This window comes from Balaenoptera ricei, chromosome 1 (genome assembly GCF_028023285.1).
Source record: "Balaenoptera ricei isolate mBalRic1 chromosome 1, mBalRic1.hap2, whole genome shotgun sequence".
In the NCBI taxonomy this organism is placed as follows: Eukaryota; Metazoa; Chordata; class Mammalia; order Artiodactyla; family Balaenopteridae; genus Balaenoptera; species Balaenoptera ricei.
The window spans coordinates 162,775,084-162,794,361 of record NC_082639.1 but is presented as its reverse complement, the minus strand read 5'-3'; the positions used below and the strand labels follow the sequence as shown (position 1 = coordinate 162,794,361).

The following is a 19,278-nucleotide window of genomic DNA, read 5'->3' as shown; positions in this document are numbered from 1 at the left end:
TTCTAACAATAGCATGGTGACTTTGAAATCTCTACTTCTGATCCAGGTTGTTCTTCTGACCTCTATCAGATCCTCATAGTCAATTACCTATTGAATACCTCCATGTGGATAGTCCACAGACTTGTCAAATTCAACATGTGTGAAGATGAATTGGTCATCTTTCCCCCCAAGTCTCTACTCCTCCATTCCCTTTCTTAGTGAATGGTCATCACTCCTATCTACCTAAGCCAGAAACTAAGGGGTAATCTTTGACTATTCTTCATCCATGTCTCCCTCACACCCAAACAATTATCAATTTTTATCTATCGAACCTCAAATATTTTTCCATATATCTATTTTGTCCTCTCAATTTTTTTGCCTGCCAGACTCAATGCAAAAGGATCTTAGTTTTCCTTTCTTTATTCTTGTCTTCCTCTAATCTGTTCTCTTTATACTGCCATCAGATAAATTGTTCTCAAATGAAAATTCTCTTATGTCACTACCCAGCCTAAAATTCTTTAAGGGTTCCATTGCCTTCACGATTAAAATTAAGGCCCCTGAGCTGACTATCAGGTCCTGTGTGGCCATATCTCATCTGCCTGTCCAGTCTCATTTTTTTTACATTCCCTCCCTCTTGCCACCTCAAGCTTCAGTCAACTACAGTATTTCTTGTCCCCAGAAATTGACATGTTCTTTTACCTCTTTCCCTTAACCCTGGAACGTTCTGTCTCTCCTCCTTGTCTAAACTCCTCCTCACCTCAGAAGGCTGAGATCAGGATCTGTTTGCTCTTATCTGCCTCTGAATTTGTTACCCCTCCTGCGTATTCACATAGCCCTCTCCGGTCACCTCCCTCATGGCATGTTATCACCTATGGAAGCAGTATATTTATGTGCCTGTCACCCTCACCAAATAGTGAATTCCTCAAGAGAAGAGACCCAGTCTTATTTATTTTTTCACCTATAGCTGGAACAGTACCTACATGAAATAGGGACCAGTGACTATTTTTGGAAAAAATGGACAGAGGGCATAGGAAGGGGAAGTGGTGAAAGTACAAAGAGATTTGACTACTGACTGTGCTATAAACTCAACACAAAGCTTGGTGCAAGGAATTGCTTCTGTTTCCTTATCCAGAGAGGTTATTTGTAATAGCAATAGAGACATAGCTACTCACTTGAGATTAAGGACTCACAGTAAAGTCTTTGAAAAACCTACAGGTGTCTGAGTCACCAAGCACTAGGCGTTGCCATTTATATAGGCAAAGAACACCATTAGAGGTAATTCTGGGGAATTTGTCTTAAGTAGTTCCTCCTTTAGGACAAATTTGTGCATGTATCAATACTTTTGCTTCAACCATAGCAATTTTGAAAAATATCCTCAAATGATTGGATAAAGGGGGCAAAACATAAAGTAGAGCTCTTTATTTGGAAAATGTTGAATGAGCAGAGTAAAAGAATAGACAATGATGAAACAAAGAAGCCAAAAAGAGATAAATGAAAAATAATCATGGAAACGTCACATATACAAACCCAAATAATCTAAAACATTAGTCAGATCCTTTCCTTATACCAGAGGAACTGGGGAAGCATAAACCAATATTTTCTTCAATTAATTTCTCCAGTATGCATGTAATTCCAGAATGATGATAAATGAGTTCTCTGCTTTGATAAGTGGTGAGAAAAGATGGGGACTGACATTGTCCAGAAAGTGGTACAGATAAAATTGTTGGGCCCTAGATAGTGGGGACTTGGGACACAGACCATTGGCATGTGGTGTTTTACTAGTTAATTGAAACTCCAGGGAGTCAAAAATCATGATTCCCAATATCCTATATTATCATAAAAGTACATATGCATATGAATAAGTATGGTTGTTTCAAGTATAATTCAAATATAAATAAATAATCTCAAAAACAATCCCACAAAGTCATATGTGTGGAACTGGGACTCAACTTCTGTTTAATAAGTTACATATTTTTACCTCCTTTAATCTTTACTCTTAGAGAAGGTCATTGACTTCCTCAACATCACACAAGGAGCAAAAGTGGTGAATCTGGGATATGAACCCAGATCTTTTAATTCCAAATCTAAAGTTTTTACTAGAACTCCACAACCTTCTTAAAATCTCTAGGGAAAAATCCTCCCCCCACCAAAATCCTGTTCTGAAAATAGAAAAATATCCTATCACTTTAAATAAAATAGTTTCTTTTAAAATAGAATAGCACACACAGATAATAATAGTACCAGAAATTTAACACTCACTACCATACACACATTTCCTCTACTCTAGAAAAAAAATCAACCATTTTAATTATCTGTTTTCTGCTATTCTGTCAATATGAATATATAATAAGAATACAGTTTCTTAAATAAAGTTTAGATGACATCAGTGATTTAGATATATCAATTCAAATATATTTTTAAATACTATTAGCACATGTTTTAGCAGATTTCTTTGGAAAATTTTTCCTTAACTTTTATGATAATGCTAGAAATAAAAGGAACACTTACAGTTTGTTGAAATGTAATAAATTTCCCCACTTAAAATTATATATTAAGTATCAGTGGTATGTCAGATACCTTTTCTTATATCAATAAAGCATTTGTATTTTTGTAGCAAAATTAGCTTCTTAAGATGTCAAAAATAACCATTTTATTTACGAGTATACTTTTGATGTACAGGAATATTCTCTCCCTCTTCTTAATCACACGTTTATCACAATAATAGGAGGAACTTCTGTTACCAAGTCCAAGATTTTTCTGCCAGCCACATGACAGGCCAATAAATTGGGAGACAAGGCTTTGGGGCAAGGAATTAATGGCTTTATTTGGAAAGCCAGGAGACTAAGAAGATGGCAGACTAACGTCCTAGAGAACCATCTTGTTGCTGGGGTCTGGATACTAGTTTATTTTATAGAACAAAGAGAGGGGAGGTGAGGAGGTAAAGTAAAAAGGCCATAAGTTGTTGCAAATATTTCCTGGTTTCAGCCAGACTCTGGGAAGGGATGTGTTAATTTCTTCTTTCCTGCAGCCATTTGACAGGTGGGCCGCATCAGGATGTTTTCTGTGAGTTGAACAAAGGTATTTTGGTTTAACATTCAGGCATGGGGGTAGGGTTCTGGAGATGGGCAATTATGTATACTTTCAGCTATTGGCAGCATCCCTTTAGTGATTAACTTGTAGCAAAAGCAGTAGAATACAAAGGTTAAAGTAAAAGAAACAGATCTAATATGGAGTCAGATTTGTTATTCCCCATTATACTTCTAAAGAGCTTTTTATCTGAGAAAGTCAAAGAACTTTCAGGCTATAGGCCATTATGCCTAAATACTTTTAGTGGGGACAAAGTAGGAGTAAAACTAGGAGTAAAAAGTTCTCTAAAATGCTGATTTTAGAGAAAGTGGGCTATCTGGGTTTTACTGAGCTCTATCCTCTGCAGCTGAGCCACTGATGAAACCAACCCAAGCAAATTCCTCAACAAAACCCCACTTTATAGTCATTAGCTGTGAAGTGGAAGTCACAGTAGTTTCCAGGAGGAATTTATTTAGGAATTAAGTTTTCATCAAGACCAGCTGTAGGCTTTAACATGTAGAACTACTGACATCACATTTGCTGCCTGGTTTGAGAATTTGAGAATTATGCTCCAGATAAAAGAAATTCCAGGATTATGGAGAATTTTTTCCCAATTTATCATGACTCTTTTTTTATATTTATTTGTTTATTTATTTGGCTGTGTTGGGTCTTAGTTGCAGCACACGGGATCTTCATTGCAGCATGCAGAATCTTTCATTGTGGCATGCAGGCTCTCTCTAGTTGTGGTGCTTGGGCTCTAGAGCACACAGACTCAGTAGTTGCAGTGTGAGGGCTTAGTTGCCCTGTGGCATGTGGGATCTTAGTTCCCCAATCAGGGATCTAACCCACGTCCCCTGCATTGGAAGGTGGATTCTTAACCACTGGACCACCAGGGAAGTCCCTATCATGGCTCTTTCAGGCTGTCTTTTAGCGACTTGAAGATCTAGGCAAAAGAGTTCATTTTCTTCTTCTTTAAGCAAATTAGAAAACATTAAAAACCGTTGAAGGATCTAAGAGGCTATTTAGTTCAATATATTATGTTAAGGTGAGGAGACTGAGGCCCAGAGAGTTTAAGGGCTGGGCCCAGCTGCAGGTCCTGGATCAGATGCCAGCCTCCCAAGGTCCTATTCAGTTCTCTTTCCATTAAAGGTGGGACCAAGAATGGTGTCTGAATATCTATTATGAAAACAATGAACAAAAATGATTTTTTCATTTTCACCCCTTTATTTTCCTTCTCCTTTCTGCAGCTCCGTTTTGTTGAAGATCTTCAGACAATTCAAATGTTCAAGATTTTAAGATATGAAAAGAAACTGGCCAAAATGTGCTTTTTTATGGTATTCGCCTTTCTGATCTTTTGGATGCCTTATGTTGTGATTTGTTTCTTGGTGTTTAATGGTTATGGACACCTGTTCACTCCTACAATAATATCTACTGTTTGATATCTCTTTGCTAAATCAGGCACTGTGTATAATCCAGTTATTTATATCTTCATGGTCAGAAAGGTAAGCTTTGTAATTAACTGCTCGTTTTCACCATGTTGGTGGGATTGTTGGAAAATATAATACTTTTATAGAGATTATTCATAGCAGCTTCAATGATAAAAATCTAAATCAAGCATTTTACAGGAAAGTAGAGGGTTCAAGAAGAAATGTAGAATATTCCCAGAGAAAATAATAACAATTCTAAGACCTACCAATGGAGGTTTGCACTTGTTAGGTAAAATTCTATTAAAATCAGTATTTAGTACATCAGAAAACATTTTATGTTTAGTAATAATAACTACAATCAAAGTTAATAATTTATTTAAAATTCTTACTGCACTATGCAGATTGTATCAATTATCTTTACAAAACTCCATGAAAAAGGCACTAATAGTATCTTATTTATGGATTATGAGATAAGTTCAGAGAAGTTAAAGAACTTGTTTGCTTCAGGACGTGTTGGTGCCTGGATTTGAACCTGGTTTGCTGTTGTATATTTTCACCAACTGATTTGTAATCTTGATCCAAAAAAAAAAATCTTAACCTAATTAAAGGAACATTAGTGAGGACACCAAGCTGTAAACTCTACCAGGAAGGGTCTTGTCTGTCTCTGCTGCCCACAATACCCCCAGATTGTAGCACAAATTGCCTCACCTCGTAGGAGCTCATTGAATATTTATGGAATGAATTAATGTTCAAAATCACTTAAGGAAACACATCTAGCTGCCTGCATGGAAGATTCATGCAACTTGAATCTATGGATATTATAAGGTATTGAAAGAGACCTATGTGGTAAAGTTAATAAGAATTATAATAAATAAAAGACATTAAACTCCAGGCTTAAGTAGATCTGAGCATTACCACCTAACTCCATGTCAGGTAACAAATAGAAAAGAACAACCCAAATTAAATTTACCTAAGTTTCTTGAATGTCAATCCAAACTTTTACTTAATATTCAACTTTATTTTCTCCCTGCCCAGTTTCGAAGAGCCCTTTTGCAGCTCCTATGTTTCCGACTGCTGAGATGCCAGTGACCGGCTAAAGACCTACCAGCAGTTGGGAGTGAAATGCAAATCCAACCCATTGTGATGTCACAGAAAGATAGGGACAGACCAAAGAAAAAAGTGATTTTTAACTCTTCTTCCATCATTTTTATCATCACTAATGATGAATCACTATCAGTTGACGGTGACAGAACCAGTGGGTCATAGGTCGATGTAATCCAAGTTAGTCCTTTATAGGAAAGAATAATGGGAATGAAAGATGGGGCTTTAAATCAGATACCACTTTTAGACTACCATTATAAGGACTGTTTTGGAATCCCCATTCTATGTAATATCAACAGAACTTTTGTGGTCCAACAGGAAATCTGAATTGCTCTCTGACCTCAGGGGGTAACTGAGCAAGACAAATTCTTTTAATTCAGAGGGTGCTTTGTATAATGAAAAACCACTTGTGGCACAAGGTGGGCATCAGGCACCATCAACTTCTAACATATTGGAAGTTTTCACTTCAAATATATATTTTTAAAAGACTGTATTTTCCAAGGCACATAACATATTTCTCAAAAATACTTAGCTCTTAAAATAACTTTATCTCATACACTTGTGTGAAATAGCTAGAAAATCTTGAATTTTCTGTAGTGTTGGGTCCTATTCAGTGTCATGTCAAATGTTTTCTCAATCAAATTTATCAAAGAGACAATTCTAGGATGAAAAAGAAAATCAATTCCTTAACTTTATGTGAAACAAAAGACTATTGCTCTATGTATAATATGATAAAGAGGAGCTTCAGACCAATGTGCTGCTGAGCAAGCTCTAGAAGATACCATTAAAAAGAAACACAGGAAAGAAAATAGAATTTCAAGGTGATCAAGGTTTATTGGTAATCATACATTAGCAGAGGATGTACATGGTGAAGCTGATGTTAATGGCAGTTAAGTGTCTCCATCTATTTCATTTCAAATATGAACATGGCAGGATTAGCCTCTCCTCCTAGTAATTTCCCACAATTTTGCCAAGAATTCTATTGATAGATTTAGAAAAGGAGTTCCAGCAAAAACCAAACAAACCTACATTTGAAGAGGAATGAAAATAAGTGTAAAACTGTATTCACAAAATGTGAATATTAAATAAAAATATTTAATCTTTATTGCTCTTCAATCAATACACTGGATAAATAGTGGTCAGGGTTAGTGAAGAGACCATTTTTCCATGAGTCATTATTTAGTCTAAACATGGATTATTAGGACTCAAGAATTTCCTTGACAATATAGGAAAGAAAGTGAATCATTTTATTTCCTAATTTTTATTTCTTACATGACAGTTCTACTAGTGTTGCATCTTCATAATTAATCATGTTTGAAAGAGTTCTAAATGATTCAGTTGGCCTATTGAAGAAGGAAGAAGCAAGAAAAAAGTTTCACTAAATGAACATTTAAACATCAAGTTTGTTGCTAGTTTTGCAGCATATAGTTCAAGAATGTTAGTAAATTGCTTCTGAAATGGAATAAAATACGGCTTCATATTTCTATGAAAGCTGTCTCCCCTTGTTTCCTTTCCACTCTTTTATGTATATAGATATTTAGTTTATAAATAAAACTCTTCCTATCCTTCACTTAGTGTGGCTTTAATAGCCTTTAAAAAAAAATCCTCAGAAGGTAATACTGCCTTTTGAAGACTGGGAAATAAAATCAATTCATTTTGAACTCTCTCGAAAGCCCCCCAATCCCTCATTTACATTTCTAGTTTTAGCAAAAAAATCTGAGCCCTGTGCTTAGGTAAGTTCCATCCAGGTAATGAAAAATGCAGTTAATATGTTAGGCAAATTGTGACTTTTAGTCCCAGGTGTTAAGTCAATCCTATCATGACTTCTATTATGTCCTTTAAAGAAAAGGGTGATCAGTGACTTCCTTGAGGTCTCTAGGGCCTTTCTTTTTGAGAAGTGAAAGAGATCTTAGTCACTGCACTTTTATATTTAGAATGACCTGACCTAAGCATAGTGCTGTGGGGAAGCTGCGTTTTACTTAAAGTGGTGGGTTATTTTTTCAATAATTTCAGTGAGCTCACAGAGAAATTCTACATTGAATTTAACTATAAGCTGATAAATATCTTCCATTAGTGAATTAAATATGATGATGGAAACATGATTTTAATCCTGTTTTGGTTACAGAGAAATCTAATATTTGCTACTTCAGGATCTTTTTATCACTTGTTAATGACATTGGGAATTTGTTCTAGTGACTCCAGAGAGTTTACAGGGAGACATGCCCTGTATTCTGGAAGTAAGTGACCCAGTCCCATGGTCTTCTCAAGTAGTCCAGGGGTCTCAGTGACTTGGAGCGCATAAGTAAGTAAGTACCACTTACAGCTATCAGTGTTCCAAAGAAAAAGAGTCCTTTCTTTATCACCTGTAAAAAAGAGCAAGAACTTTCACTTTATTTGTGCAGAGATTAAAATCTTGCAAGTAGACTTCATTTTTAAATGACGTTTTATACAATTTCCTCTTTGTTCTTTAACCTGAAACAGTGACGTAATTGCATGACCACTAGGTGAAGTCCTGCCATATCTGGTAAGGTCAAGAATTTGGAGCTTCCTGCCTCCCTCTCTCCCTCCTCTCTCTCCTCCCAGAAACTCCTGAATCTATGTGTTCTGTATAAAGAATTCTTAACAGCCTTTGTCCAGCCATACAAAAAATTCACAGTTGAAAAAAACAGAACTGATAACTCTGTCTTGAAAGAAGCCACAAATGATTCAGTCATTGCTCAGACCCTGCACAAAGTGATGGGTTCAGTGGCCTCTGTGACTTGGAAGACACACATTCAAAGACTTAAACATGCACCTTCACCACCTACAGTCTATCAACCTCATGAGCTGAGGATCTGTCTAGTCTGGGTTATGTGCACTCTCGTATCATCCTGGTCTCTTTCACTGCACTTATTGTCCTGCATTCTAACTGCCTGTCACTGTCTCTTTCCCCTTTGGACTTTTAGTTCCTTGAGGGCAGGGACCTTATTTTATTCACCTCTGTATGAATAAATCTTGATTCGTTCCAATCTAGCCTCTAAATCTTTCTAAAATCCACACCTGAGACTATGAGCTGCCTTTGTCTTCCTGTTTCCCTCAAAATAATATTCAAGATGTTTCAGGTCCTACTTACTATTCCAGCTCCACCTCTAGCCATTTTCACACATATGTGCTTCTTCCAGGTCCACTGAAATACTTGACATTCCCATTCTGAATGTGTGAGAGGTTTCTTCAACCTCCACGCCCCCCTCCCTATACCCATGCCCATTCTCCACCAGGGCAGTGCCTCTCCACTGCAGGTGTCCATTTCCCCCACTAGTCTCTGAGCTATGCAAAGGGTAGGGGCTGCTTTATGTTCATCACCATGCCCAGCTCAATGTTTACATACTATTTGTTTAGTGAGTGAAGTTGTAAAGTTTCCACAGTGGAAGATCAGGAATCTGAATCTCCATTTAATGGCATCTGTGAGTCAACTGCCCAAAATTAATGTGGAATAGCATTACACTGGAATTAGACTGTGTTTTATAAGTGATTTGATTCTGTCCAATTTTGTAAATTAAACCCATAGGAGTATTGCATGAAGCAAAAGTCAATTGCTAAATGAAAGTAAAAGGTCACATTGCTAAAATAAAGTAGAAAGTTTAGAAATACTAGCATCAATTTCTTTTTTGAATTTCTTCTCCTCAAGGATTGCCTCTTCTTTGTAATTTTGTTCATTAGGCATTCTGCCACCTGTGTATCCAGGACATTTTTTAATTTGGAAGGCAAACATCTAGTGTCTGTCACATTATTTCCGTATTTGCCTGAGGTAAACATAACCATATCACTGTGAACTTCAACACATCAGATTAAAAATAAGTATAATCTGTTCCAACCTTTTTTTGCCAATGCCAACGCAGCACTGCCTCATGGTATCTTATTCTGGAAAAGGTGACCTGTAAGAAAGTTTAAAAAGTATTCTTGTGTATTCTTTAATGGCTAAACAGAAGATTAAAATGAGGAAAAGTCTTAAATCCAGACCTTACCATGGTGTAAAGAGGGATAAAGGTAGATGGCATAATAGCATGAAGAAATCTCTCTATGTTCTTTTGGAAGAGGAACCACCTTGAGTTGACGTGTGCTCGCATCTGCAATAATGTAAGGAGTCTCAAAGAATACCTTGAACAAAGTACCTTCAATTGTTTACTGCAACTTTATCACTCTTCATTCCCATTCACCACAAAGCCAGACTCAAGGTAGTCAAATAAATTCTTATTTCCAATCCTTCTCAGTCATTTCCAATCCTTTTCAGTCAATGTCAGAGAACAATAACTTGAAAAGGTAGAGCAATTATGCAAAACCTGTTAGAGAACTCTATTTTGCTCGGGGGCCAACTCTATTTCAGTAAGAGTTTGTTTGTATGAATCTGTGAGTAGTCTGTGAGCCCAAAGATTTGACTAATTTCTGTTACTTCCTGGTCAGTTTGGAACATTATTTATGGCAAGAAGAGATCTGTTTAAAACTAGGCCTGTCTTGATATACTCCATATTCAGGATAAATATTATGTTGTAGTTGTCTTGTTTGCAAAGACAAGGCAAAATACATCAGTGAGACTTCCAGTATCTTATAGAACTTCCTTCACCACATATGAAACAATTCTGCTCAAGTTGAAGTCTACTTTATTTCTTTCTGTCTTCAGGAGAGATGGAAAACAACTATACTCTTTTTAAAATTTTTATCTTGTAAATTTTTTCATTTGATTATTTAAAAACTATAACCACAACCATTTACTGTGAGGTTTTCAGGTGACTGGCTTAAAATGGAATTGTGTTTTTCTTCTGAGTAGTAATCTACTGACTATGAATTTCTTTGGTATTACATATTTCTTTCAGTGCAAAAAACCCAGAAGGATATTCAGTGCTAATTTAAGTTTGCAGCTTATAATGTTAAGAATGGAAAGGTTATTTAATGTCTCTTAAACTTTCCAAATATGTTAACTCATATCAAAAATATTTTTTCGTTAAAATAGCATATTACTACCTCTACTAAATGTCTAAGTCTTGAGCCTATGAATTATCAGATATTGAAACCAGACATTTTGTCATTTTTGTTACCTCCTAAATGTCCCTGAAATGTAGATGGAGATGATGTGTGTGGGTCATTATCACTGTCTTTATAGTCAAAGTTCAACTATGTGTAAGGAATGCTCTGTGTGTGTGTGTGTGTGTGTGTGTGTGTGTTTTCTCTTGGCACCTATTCTTATGCAGCATGCATGAGACGGAACTCAAAGAAACATTAAAGCAAAGGATGTTTATTAGAATATCAGTGCATGATCTCATTGAATAGAACCAAACATTCTCACTTGCCTCTATGTAGTTGTACATGGATAGGTCTGAAATTGCATGGTCATCTGGAATTCTTAATCTTGAGAATTCAGGAAGGCACATACCTAGAAACCAAGTTAAATAATAATGTCTTTTCCAAAACAGTCTGTAAACAATGTGCTTGACTCTACACAGTTCAAATGAAATGGTGTATTCTCTATCAATGTTCTCTCTAACCTTTTAAAACTCTGGACAGCAAGACTGTATGACCAACAATCTATGAATACTGAGCAATAACACATGGGCATTTCCCATTGCCTATGATTTAATGAAACTTATGACAAAGTTGTTATAATATATACTAGATTAGTGAATCATTATTTTTATTTTGCAAATGGAAAGCAGTTCATATAAATGACTGTAAATGACCCCAAATCCTTAGAATTTACTACTCTCCTTTTTGTTCTTCTTTGCTACCCCATATACATTTGTTTCATTTGTACCTAAGCCACCTTATTAGCTTAAACATACCCCGTTATTCTGTTATCTCCCAGAGGCAGGACTCATGTTATATTCATGTTTGAAAACTTAACCTGGTATATGGTAAACACTGAATAAATATTTGATAAATTAATAACTTACTAATATAACTTCACAGGGCCAGACAACTCTAGTTTTGAGGAAGCCATTTCTAAAGTCAGAGAACATGGGTGCAAGTCCCAGCTTCTCCACTTCTAGCTACTTGACTTTGGGCAAGTTACTCTCCTCAGTTGTAAAATAGGGACAAGAATAGTACCTATGCCCCATGTTTTTCATGAGATAATACGTTAAAAAACAGCAAGATACCCAACACATATTACATGTTCAGTGATGTTAGTTATTATCGTGATAATTATTGTTCTATCTTCATTCTCCTGTAACTAAAACCAGTATTGACAGTATGTTCTGTTATATGAGCCCTCCATCTCTCTCCATCATTGTCATTACATGCCAACCAATCACACAAGGGCTAAGAAGGGAGGAAACAAAATACTTCTGGATCCTGAGCATCTGAGTGAGATAACTGGGAAAGAAAGGAAGAAAACCAGAAGAAATTTACCCTGGAATCTATAATCTCTTCAGATTCAGACAATATAGTGTTCACTGACTCCCTATAACACTATAAAAAAAATTTTTATCGTGAATTTACTTTGTTCCAGGCTTTTAAAAAAAATTTTTTTTTCTTGATGTATAGTTGATGTACAATATTATATGAGTTACGGGTATACAACATATTGATTCACAATTTTTAAAGGTTATACTCCATTTATAGTTATTATAAAATATTGGCTATATTCCCTGCGTTGTACAATATATCCTTGTAGCGTATTTATTTTATACCTTGTAGTTTGTAACTCTTAATCCCCTTCCCCTACCTTGCCCTTCCCCCTACCGTTTTACCCACTGGCAACCACTAGTTTGTATCTGTGAATTAGGCTTTTTTTTAAAAAAGCTTTCCACAAATCATTTGATTTAACCTTCACAACTCTCTGAAGTGATATTACCCCACTTTATTGATGGGAAAAAAATCTGAGACTTTAAAAAGATAAAGTGACTTGTTCAAGGTCAAAGGGCTAATAAGTCAGCAAGTCAAGACTGGAATCTGGGTGTAGATTCAAAGCTGGTTCTCTAAGTCTGTCCCTTACCTGAAACAGGTTTAAATTCAGAGGTGACCTTTGAGAACATGTAATGCTGAAAAGCAGTAAAAGTTATCCAGTTCTCAGGCTACTATTTGCAATTTCTTTTACGGATGAAAATTATGTACATTTAATTTAACTTACTTTCAGAATTATACATAGAGTTTAAAACTTCAATACTTGTAAAATTAATATATTTCTGGAATTAATTTTAATCAAAAGGCAAATGGAAGTATCAGATGCAACCTTTGATAAGGCAAAAAGCAAGAAAATGCTGGAGCTTCTAAAAGTGTTTCTGAGGGCATGCTGTAGGGATTATAGGCATGGGGGTTAACTGGGCTGAGAGGGAGGGAAAGGAGTATATCTCTGCCAAACTTTGGTGCTTGGAACCTTTATCTTTGTATTGATCGATGCATAGACCTCCATGTAAAAACTTAAAAGAAACTATCTTTTCCTCTCTGGGTGCTCCTTGTCTGATATGGGCAACAACAGTGGCATAGACTGTTAATAGAAAAATTTATAATCCTGAACAGGAAATATGCATCATGGTTTGTAATCATCCAGGATCAGAAATAGGTGTACAATTAATCAGCAAGGCTAGTCCGTGTCCAATTGAGAAATTTTACTTACTAAGGTCATTATTGAATTTATCCATTAATTCATCAAATACCAAGCAGTCTTCAAATCCCTAAAACAAGAAAAAATAAACTGTAAATATAAATACTTCTTAGCAATTTTGAATAGACTTTTCATTGGTGAGTATAATTCGCAGGATGTTTACTCTCAACCAGCACATAGCAGCCAAATAGTCACACTTAGCATTGAATTCTGATTAAAAAGACAATTGACTGCATGTTTGATGGTTTTGTCTTTGCCCGATGTATTCATATATATATATAAAATTTAGAATATGATCAAAATTTTAAATTACTTGTAATTTTGACAATTCCATTGCTTCTTCAAGAAGCAAAAATAATTATATTGTTCTACCATGAACATTAGAATAATATTTAAACTATTCTGGGCTTTAAGATTCACATTTAGAGCAATTTAATGACAGGATAGAACTTTCATATTAACTTACTTCCTATAAGCCAAGATTAAAGCAAATTTCCAATCAACAAATCCACAAAATTAGTAAGGTACTATGCTAAATGCAGTAGGGAGAAGAAAATAAAAAGCTATGTTTCCTGCATCCTAGGAATTCAAACTATGGTTTTAAGACAATATAAAAATATGTAAAGGTTAAGAAATAAAATATTTCTATATCAATTTTACATATCATACCTGAAGCAAATAAATTTGTCAATTATATAGGCTGTTAATGCTATAGGAATTTAGAAATGAGAGATACCATATAGGGATGAGATAACACTCTTAAATTCTTTATTTAATTAATTCATTTATTCCTGGAGAATTCCTATGAGATAGGTACTATTAAAATCCGAATTTTACAGATAAGGAAGTAGAGATAAATTAGTTGCATGAGAACATATTCTAATAAATCATGAAGCCAGGTTTTGAACCAGGGAGTTCTAATTATCCACTATGCTAAAGTTGATGTTCCCTTACTTTTTAAAAAATTTAAGTACAGTTGACTTACAATATTATATTTATTTCAGGTATATAACATAATGATTTGATATTTTTATAGATTATACTCCATATAAAGGTATTATAAAATATAGGCTATATACCCTGTGCTGTATATTACATCCTTGCATCTTATTTATTTTATGCCTCATAATTTGTACCTCTTAATCCCCTTCATCTATCTTGCCCCTCCCCCTCCCCTTCTACCCACTGGTAACCACTAGTTTGTTCTCTGTATCTGTAAGTCTGTTTCTGCTTTGTTATATTCGTTCATTTGCTTTATTTTTTAGATTCCACATATAAGTGAAAACGTACATTATTTGTCTTTCTTTGTCTGACTTATTTCACTAACCATAATACCATCCAGGTCCATCCATGTTGTTGCAAATGGCAAAATTTCGTTCTTTTTTATGGTTGAGTAATATTCTGTTGTATATACATAGCACTTCTTTATCCATCCATTGTTAATGGACACCTAAGTTGCTTGCATATCTTGGCTATTGTAAATAATGCTGATATGAACATGGGGTGCATATATCTTTTTGAATTAGCATTTTCATTTTCTTTGGATATATACCATGAGTGGAATTTCTGAACCATATGGTAGTTCTATTTTTAATTTTTTGAGGAACCTCCATACTGTTTTCCTTAGTGGCTGCACCAATTTACATTCCCACCAACACTACTAGAATTCCCTTTTCTCGACATCCTTGACAACACTTGTTCTTTGTTGTCTTTTTGACGATAGCTATTCTGACAACTATGAGATGATATCTCACGGTGGTTTTGATTTGTACTTCCTTGATGATTAGTGATGTTAAGCATCTTTTCATATGCCTGTTGGCCATCTGTTTGTCTTCTATGGAAAAATGCCTATTCAGGTCTTCTGCCCATTTTTTTAATTGGGTTGTTTTTTTTCTTGACATAAGTTCCATGAGTTTTTATATATTTTTGATATTAACCCCTTATCAGACATTACATTTGCAAAGATCTCCCATTCAGTAGGTTGCCTTTTCCTTTTGTTGATAGTTTCCTACACTGTGCAAAACTTTAAAGTTTGATTAGGTCTCACTTGTTTATCTTGCTTTTGTTTCTTTTGCTTGAGGAGACAGATCCTAAAAAAATATTACTAAGACCTGTGTGAAAGCTTTCATTTTCTTCTAATAGTTTTATGGTTTCATATCCTACACTTAAATCTTTAATCCATTTTGAGTTTATTTTTGTATATAATATGAGAAAATATTCTAATTTCATTCTTTTACATATAGCTGTCCAGTTTTCACAACACCACTTATTGAAGAGACTGTCTTTTCCCCATTGTATATTTTTGCCTCCTTTGCTGTAGATTAACTGACCATATGTGCATGGGTTTATTTCTGGGCTCTCTGTCCCATTGACCTATGTGTCTGTTTCTGTGTCATTACCATACTGTTTTGATGACTATAGCTTTGTAGCATAGCCTGAATTTAGGAACCATGATACCTCCAGCTTTGTTCTCTTTTCTCAAGATTGCTTTTTCTACTGAGGGTCTTTTGTAGCTCCTTACAAATTTTAGGATTTTTTTTCTAATTCTGTGAAAACTGTCATGAATATTTTGATAAGAATTGCATTAAGTTTGTAGACTGCTTTGGGTAGTATGGACATTTTAACAATATTAATTCTTCCAATCTATGAATACAGGATATCTTTCCATTTATTTTTATCATCTTTAATTATCTTTATCAATGTCTTATAGTTTTCAGAGTATAAGTCTTTCACCTCCTTGGTTAAATTTATTTCTATGTGTTTTATTATTTTTGGTGCAATTCTAATGGTATTGTTTTCTTGCTTTTGCTTTCTAATAGTTCATTATTAGTGCATAGAGAAGCAACAGATTTCTGTATATTAATCTTGTATCCTGCCACTTTACTGAATTCATTTTATTAGTTCTAATATTTTTTTGGCGAAGATTTTAGGGTTTTCTATATATAATATGTCATCAGCAAATAGTGACAGTTTTGCTTCTTCCTTTCCAATTTGGATGCCTTTTATCTCTTTTACTTGTCTGATTGTTATGGATAGGACTTCCAGTATTATATTAAATAGAAATGGTGAGAGTGGACATCCTTATCTTGTTCCTGATCTTAGAGAAAAAGCTTTCAGCTTTTCACTGCTGAGTATGATGTTATCTGTGGGTTTGTCATAAATGACCTTTATTATGTTGAGATATGTCCCCTCTGTACAAATTTTGTGCAGAGTTTTTATCAGAATGGATGTTGAATTTTGTCAAATGCCTTTTCTACATCTATTGAGATGGTCATGTGATTTTTTATCTTTTGTTTTGGTAATGTGATTTATCACACTGGTTGATTTGCAGATATTGAACCATACTTGTACAGCAGGGATTAATCCCAGTTTATCATAGTTTATGATTCTTTTAATTTATTGTTGAATTTATTTGCTAATATTTTGTTGAGAATTTTTACATCTATATTCATCAGAAAAATTGGTCTGTAATATTCTTTTTTTTTTTTTTTGTAGTGTCTTTGTATATTTTGGTATCAGGGTAATGCTGGACTCAGAATGAATTTGGGAGTGTTCCCTCCTCTTCAATTTTTTGGAAAATGTTTGGTAGAATTCATCTGGGAAGTTATTAGTCCTGGTTTTGTTTGTTGAGTGTTTTTGATTTTTGACTTAGTTTCAATACTAATAATCAGTCTGTGCAGATTATCTATTTCCTCCTGATTCAGTCTTGGAAGATTGTATGTTTCTAGAAATCTATCTGTTTCTCTCAGGTTGTCCAATTTGTTGGCATATTCATAGTATTCTCCTATGATTGTTTGTATTTCTGTGATAATGGTTATATATTCTCCTCTTTCATTTATTATTTTGTTTATTTGGATCCTCTCTCTTTTTTTCTTAGTGAGCCTAGATAAAGGTTTATCTGTTTTTTGTTTATCTTTTTAAAACACCAGCCCTTGGTTTCATTGATCTTTTCTATTTTTTTTTTTTTTTTTGAGAGGGGTTCTCTATTTCATTTATTTCCCACTCTGCTCTTTATTATTTCTTTCCTTCTGCTGACTTTGGGCTTTGTTTTTTCTTCTTTTTCTAATTTCTTCAGATGGTAAGATAGGTTGTTTACTTGAGACTTTTCTATTTTCTTGAGATAGGCCTGAAATGCTATAAACTTCCCTCTTAAAACTGCTTTTGCCATTCTGTAGATATCTATTAAGTCCACCTGGTCTAATGTGTCATTTAAGGCCACTGTTTCCTTATAGATTTTCTGTCTGGATGATCTATCCATTAAGGCAAGTGGAGTGTTAAAGTCCTCTAGTATTATTGTATTACTGTCAATTTCTCCCTTTATGTCTGTCAATATTCACTTTATATATTTAAGTACGCCTATATTCGGTGCATATAAGTTTACAGTTTTTATATCCTCTTCCTGTATTGACCCCTTTATCATTATATAATGCCTTTCTTTTTCTTTTATTATAGACTTTGTTTTAAAATTTACTTTGTCTGATATGAGTATTGCTACCCAGCTTTCCTTTTGTTTCTATTTGCATGGAATATCTTTTTCCATCCCCTCACTTTCAATCTGTGTGTGTGCCTTTAGCTCTGAAGTGAGTCTCTTGTAGGCGGCAGAGAGATGGATCTTATTTTTTAATCCAATCAGCCACCTTATGTCTTTTGACTGGAGCATTTAATCCAATGACATTTAATGTGGTTATTAATAGGTATGTACTTATTGCCATTTTATTATTTGTTTTCTGGTAGTTCTTCTTTGTTCTTTTCTTCTTCTTTTAGTCTCTTCCTTTGTGGTTTGATGATTTTCTTTAGTGTTATGTTTGTGTTCCTTTCTCTCTAAGTTTTGTGTATCTATTGTAGGTTTTTGATTTGTGGTTACCATGGAGTTCATATATGTTGACCTAAACTATACCTACTTGTTTTAAACTGATAGACATTTAAGTTCAAAAACATTCTAAAAGATCTACTTTTTTTTACTCCTCCCCCATGTTTTGTGTTTTTTATATCATATTTTACATTTTCAGGCCTATCCTTTAACTGTTTATTGTAATTATACTTGATTTTACAGTTTTTGTCTTTTAACCTTTGTTCTAGCTTATTTAAGTGGTTGAGCCACTGCTTTTACCATATATCTGCTTTTACCATATATTTGCTTTTACCAGTGGGATTTTTCCCTTCTTATTTTCCCTATTTCTTGTTACAGCCTTTTCTTTTTAACTTAAAGAAGACACTTTAACATTTCTTGTAAGGTCGATTTAGTAATGATGAACTCTTTTAGTTTTTGCTTGTCTGAGAAACTATCTCTCCTTCAATTCTGAACAATAACCTTGCTGGGTAAAGTATTCTTAGTTGTAGGTTTTTTCCTTTCAGCACTTTAAACATATCATGCCATTCCCTTCTGGCCTGCAAAGTTGCTGCTGAAAAATCAGCTGATATGATTGCCTTATGGGCATTCCCTTGTTTGTGACTCTTTGTTTTGTTCTTGCTGCCTTTAAAATTCTTTCTTTAATTTTGCCATTTTCATTGTCTTGCTGTGGGTCTTTTGGGGTTCATCTTGTTTTGGAACTCTCTTTGTTTCCTGTACCTGGATATCTGTTTCCTTCTTCAGGTTAGGGAACTTTTCAGCCACAATTTCATCAAATACATTTTCTACCTCTTTCTCTGTCTTCTTCTTCTGAGACCACTATAATGTGAATGTATGTTTGATACTGTCTCAGAGATCTCATTTTTAAGAATTTGTTTTTCTTTTTGCTATTCTGATTTTGTGATTTCCACTATTCCTTCTTTCAGATCACATATGCATTCTTCTATATCACCTAATCTGCTGTTGAATCCCCCTAGTGTATTTTTCATTTTAGTTATTATATTCTTTAGCTCTGATTGGTTTTTTCTTATATTTTCTAAATCTCTGTTGAAGTTTTCAATGAGTGCTTTCATTCTACTCTTAAGTTTGGTGAGCATCTTTATGACCATTGCTTTGAACACTTTATTAGGTTAATTACTTATCTCTGTTTCATTAGGGTATTTTTCAAGGGTTTTACTTTGTTCTTTTGTTTGAAACGTATTCCTCCATTTTCTCATTTTGTTTAACTTTCTATGTTTGTCTCTATGAAATTATGTGAAAGTTACCTGTCCTGGTCTTGA

General features: G+C 34.5%; 2 protein-coding genes across 2 annotated transcripts in view; one reads left to right on the top strand and one right to left on the bottom strand.

The window, feature by feature from the left end:
- OPN3 (opsin 3) overlaps nt 1-5,768 on the top strand; it is a 67,741-nt gene extending 61,973 nt beyond the window's left edge. Inside the window, 2 exon segments of the mRNA XM_059934351.1 lie at nt 4,293-4,547; nt 5,508-5,768. Of these exon segments, the coding sequence (XP_059790334.1) occupies nt 4,293-4,547; nt 5,508-5,768 (516 nt within the window).
- A 619-nt stretch (nt 5,769-6,387) lies between these two features.
- The window catches only part of KMO (kynurenine 3-monooxygenase), a 55,666-nt gene continuing 42,775 nt past the window's right edge, over nt 6,388-19,278 (bottom strand). Inside the window, 6 exon segments of the mRNA XM_059905100.1 lie at nt 6,388-7,796; nt 7,799-7,936; nt 9,428-9,487; nt 9,578-9,679; nt 10,898-10,980; nt 13,162-13,219. Of these exon segments, the coding sequence (XP_059761083.1) occupies nt 7,734-7,796; nt 7,799-7,936; nt 9,428-9,487; nt 9,578-9,679; nt 10,898-10,980; nt 13,162-13,219 (504 nt within the window). The 3' untranslated portion in view covers nt 6,388-7,733.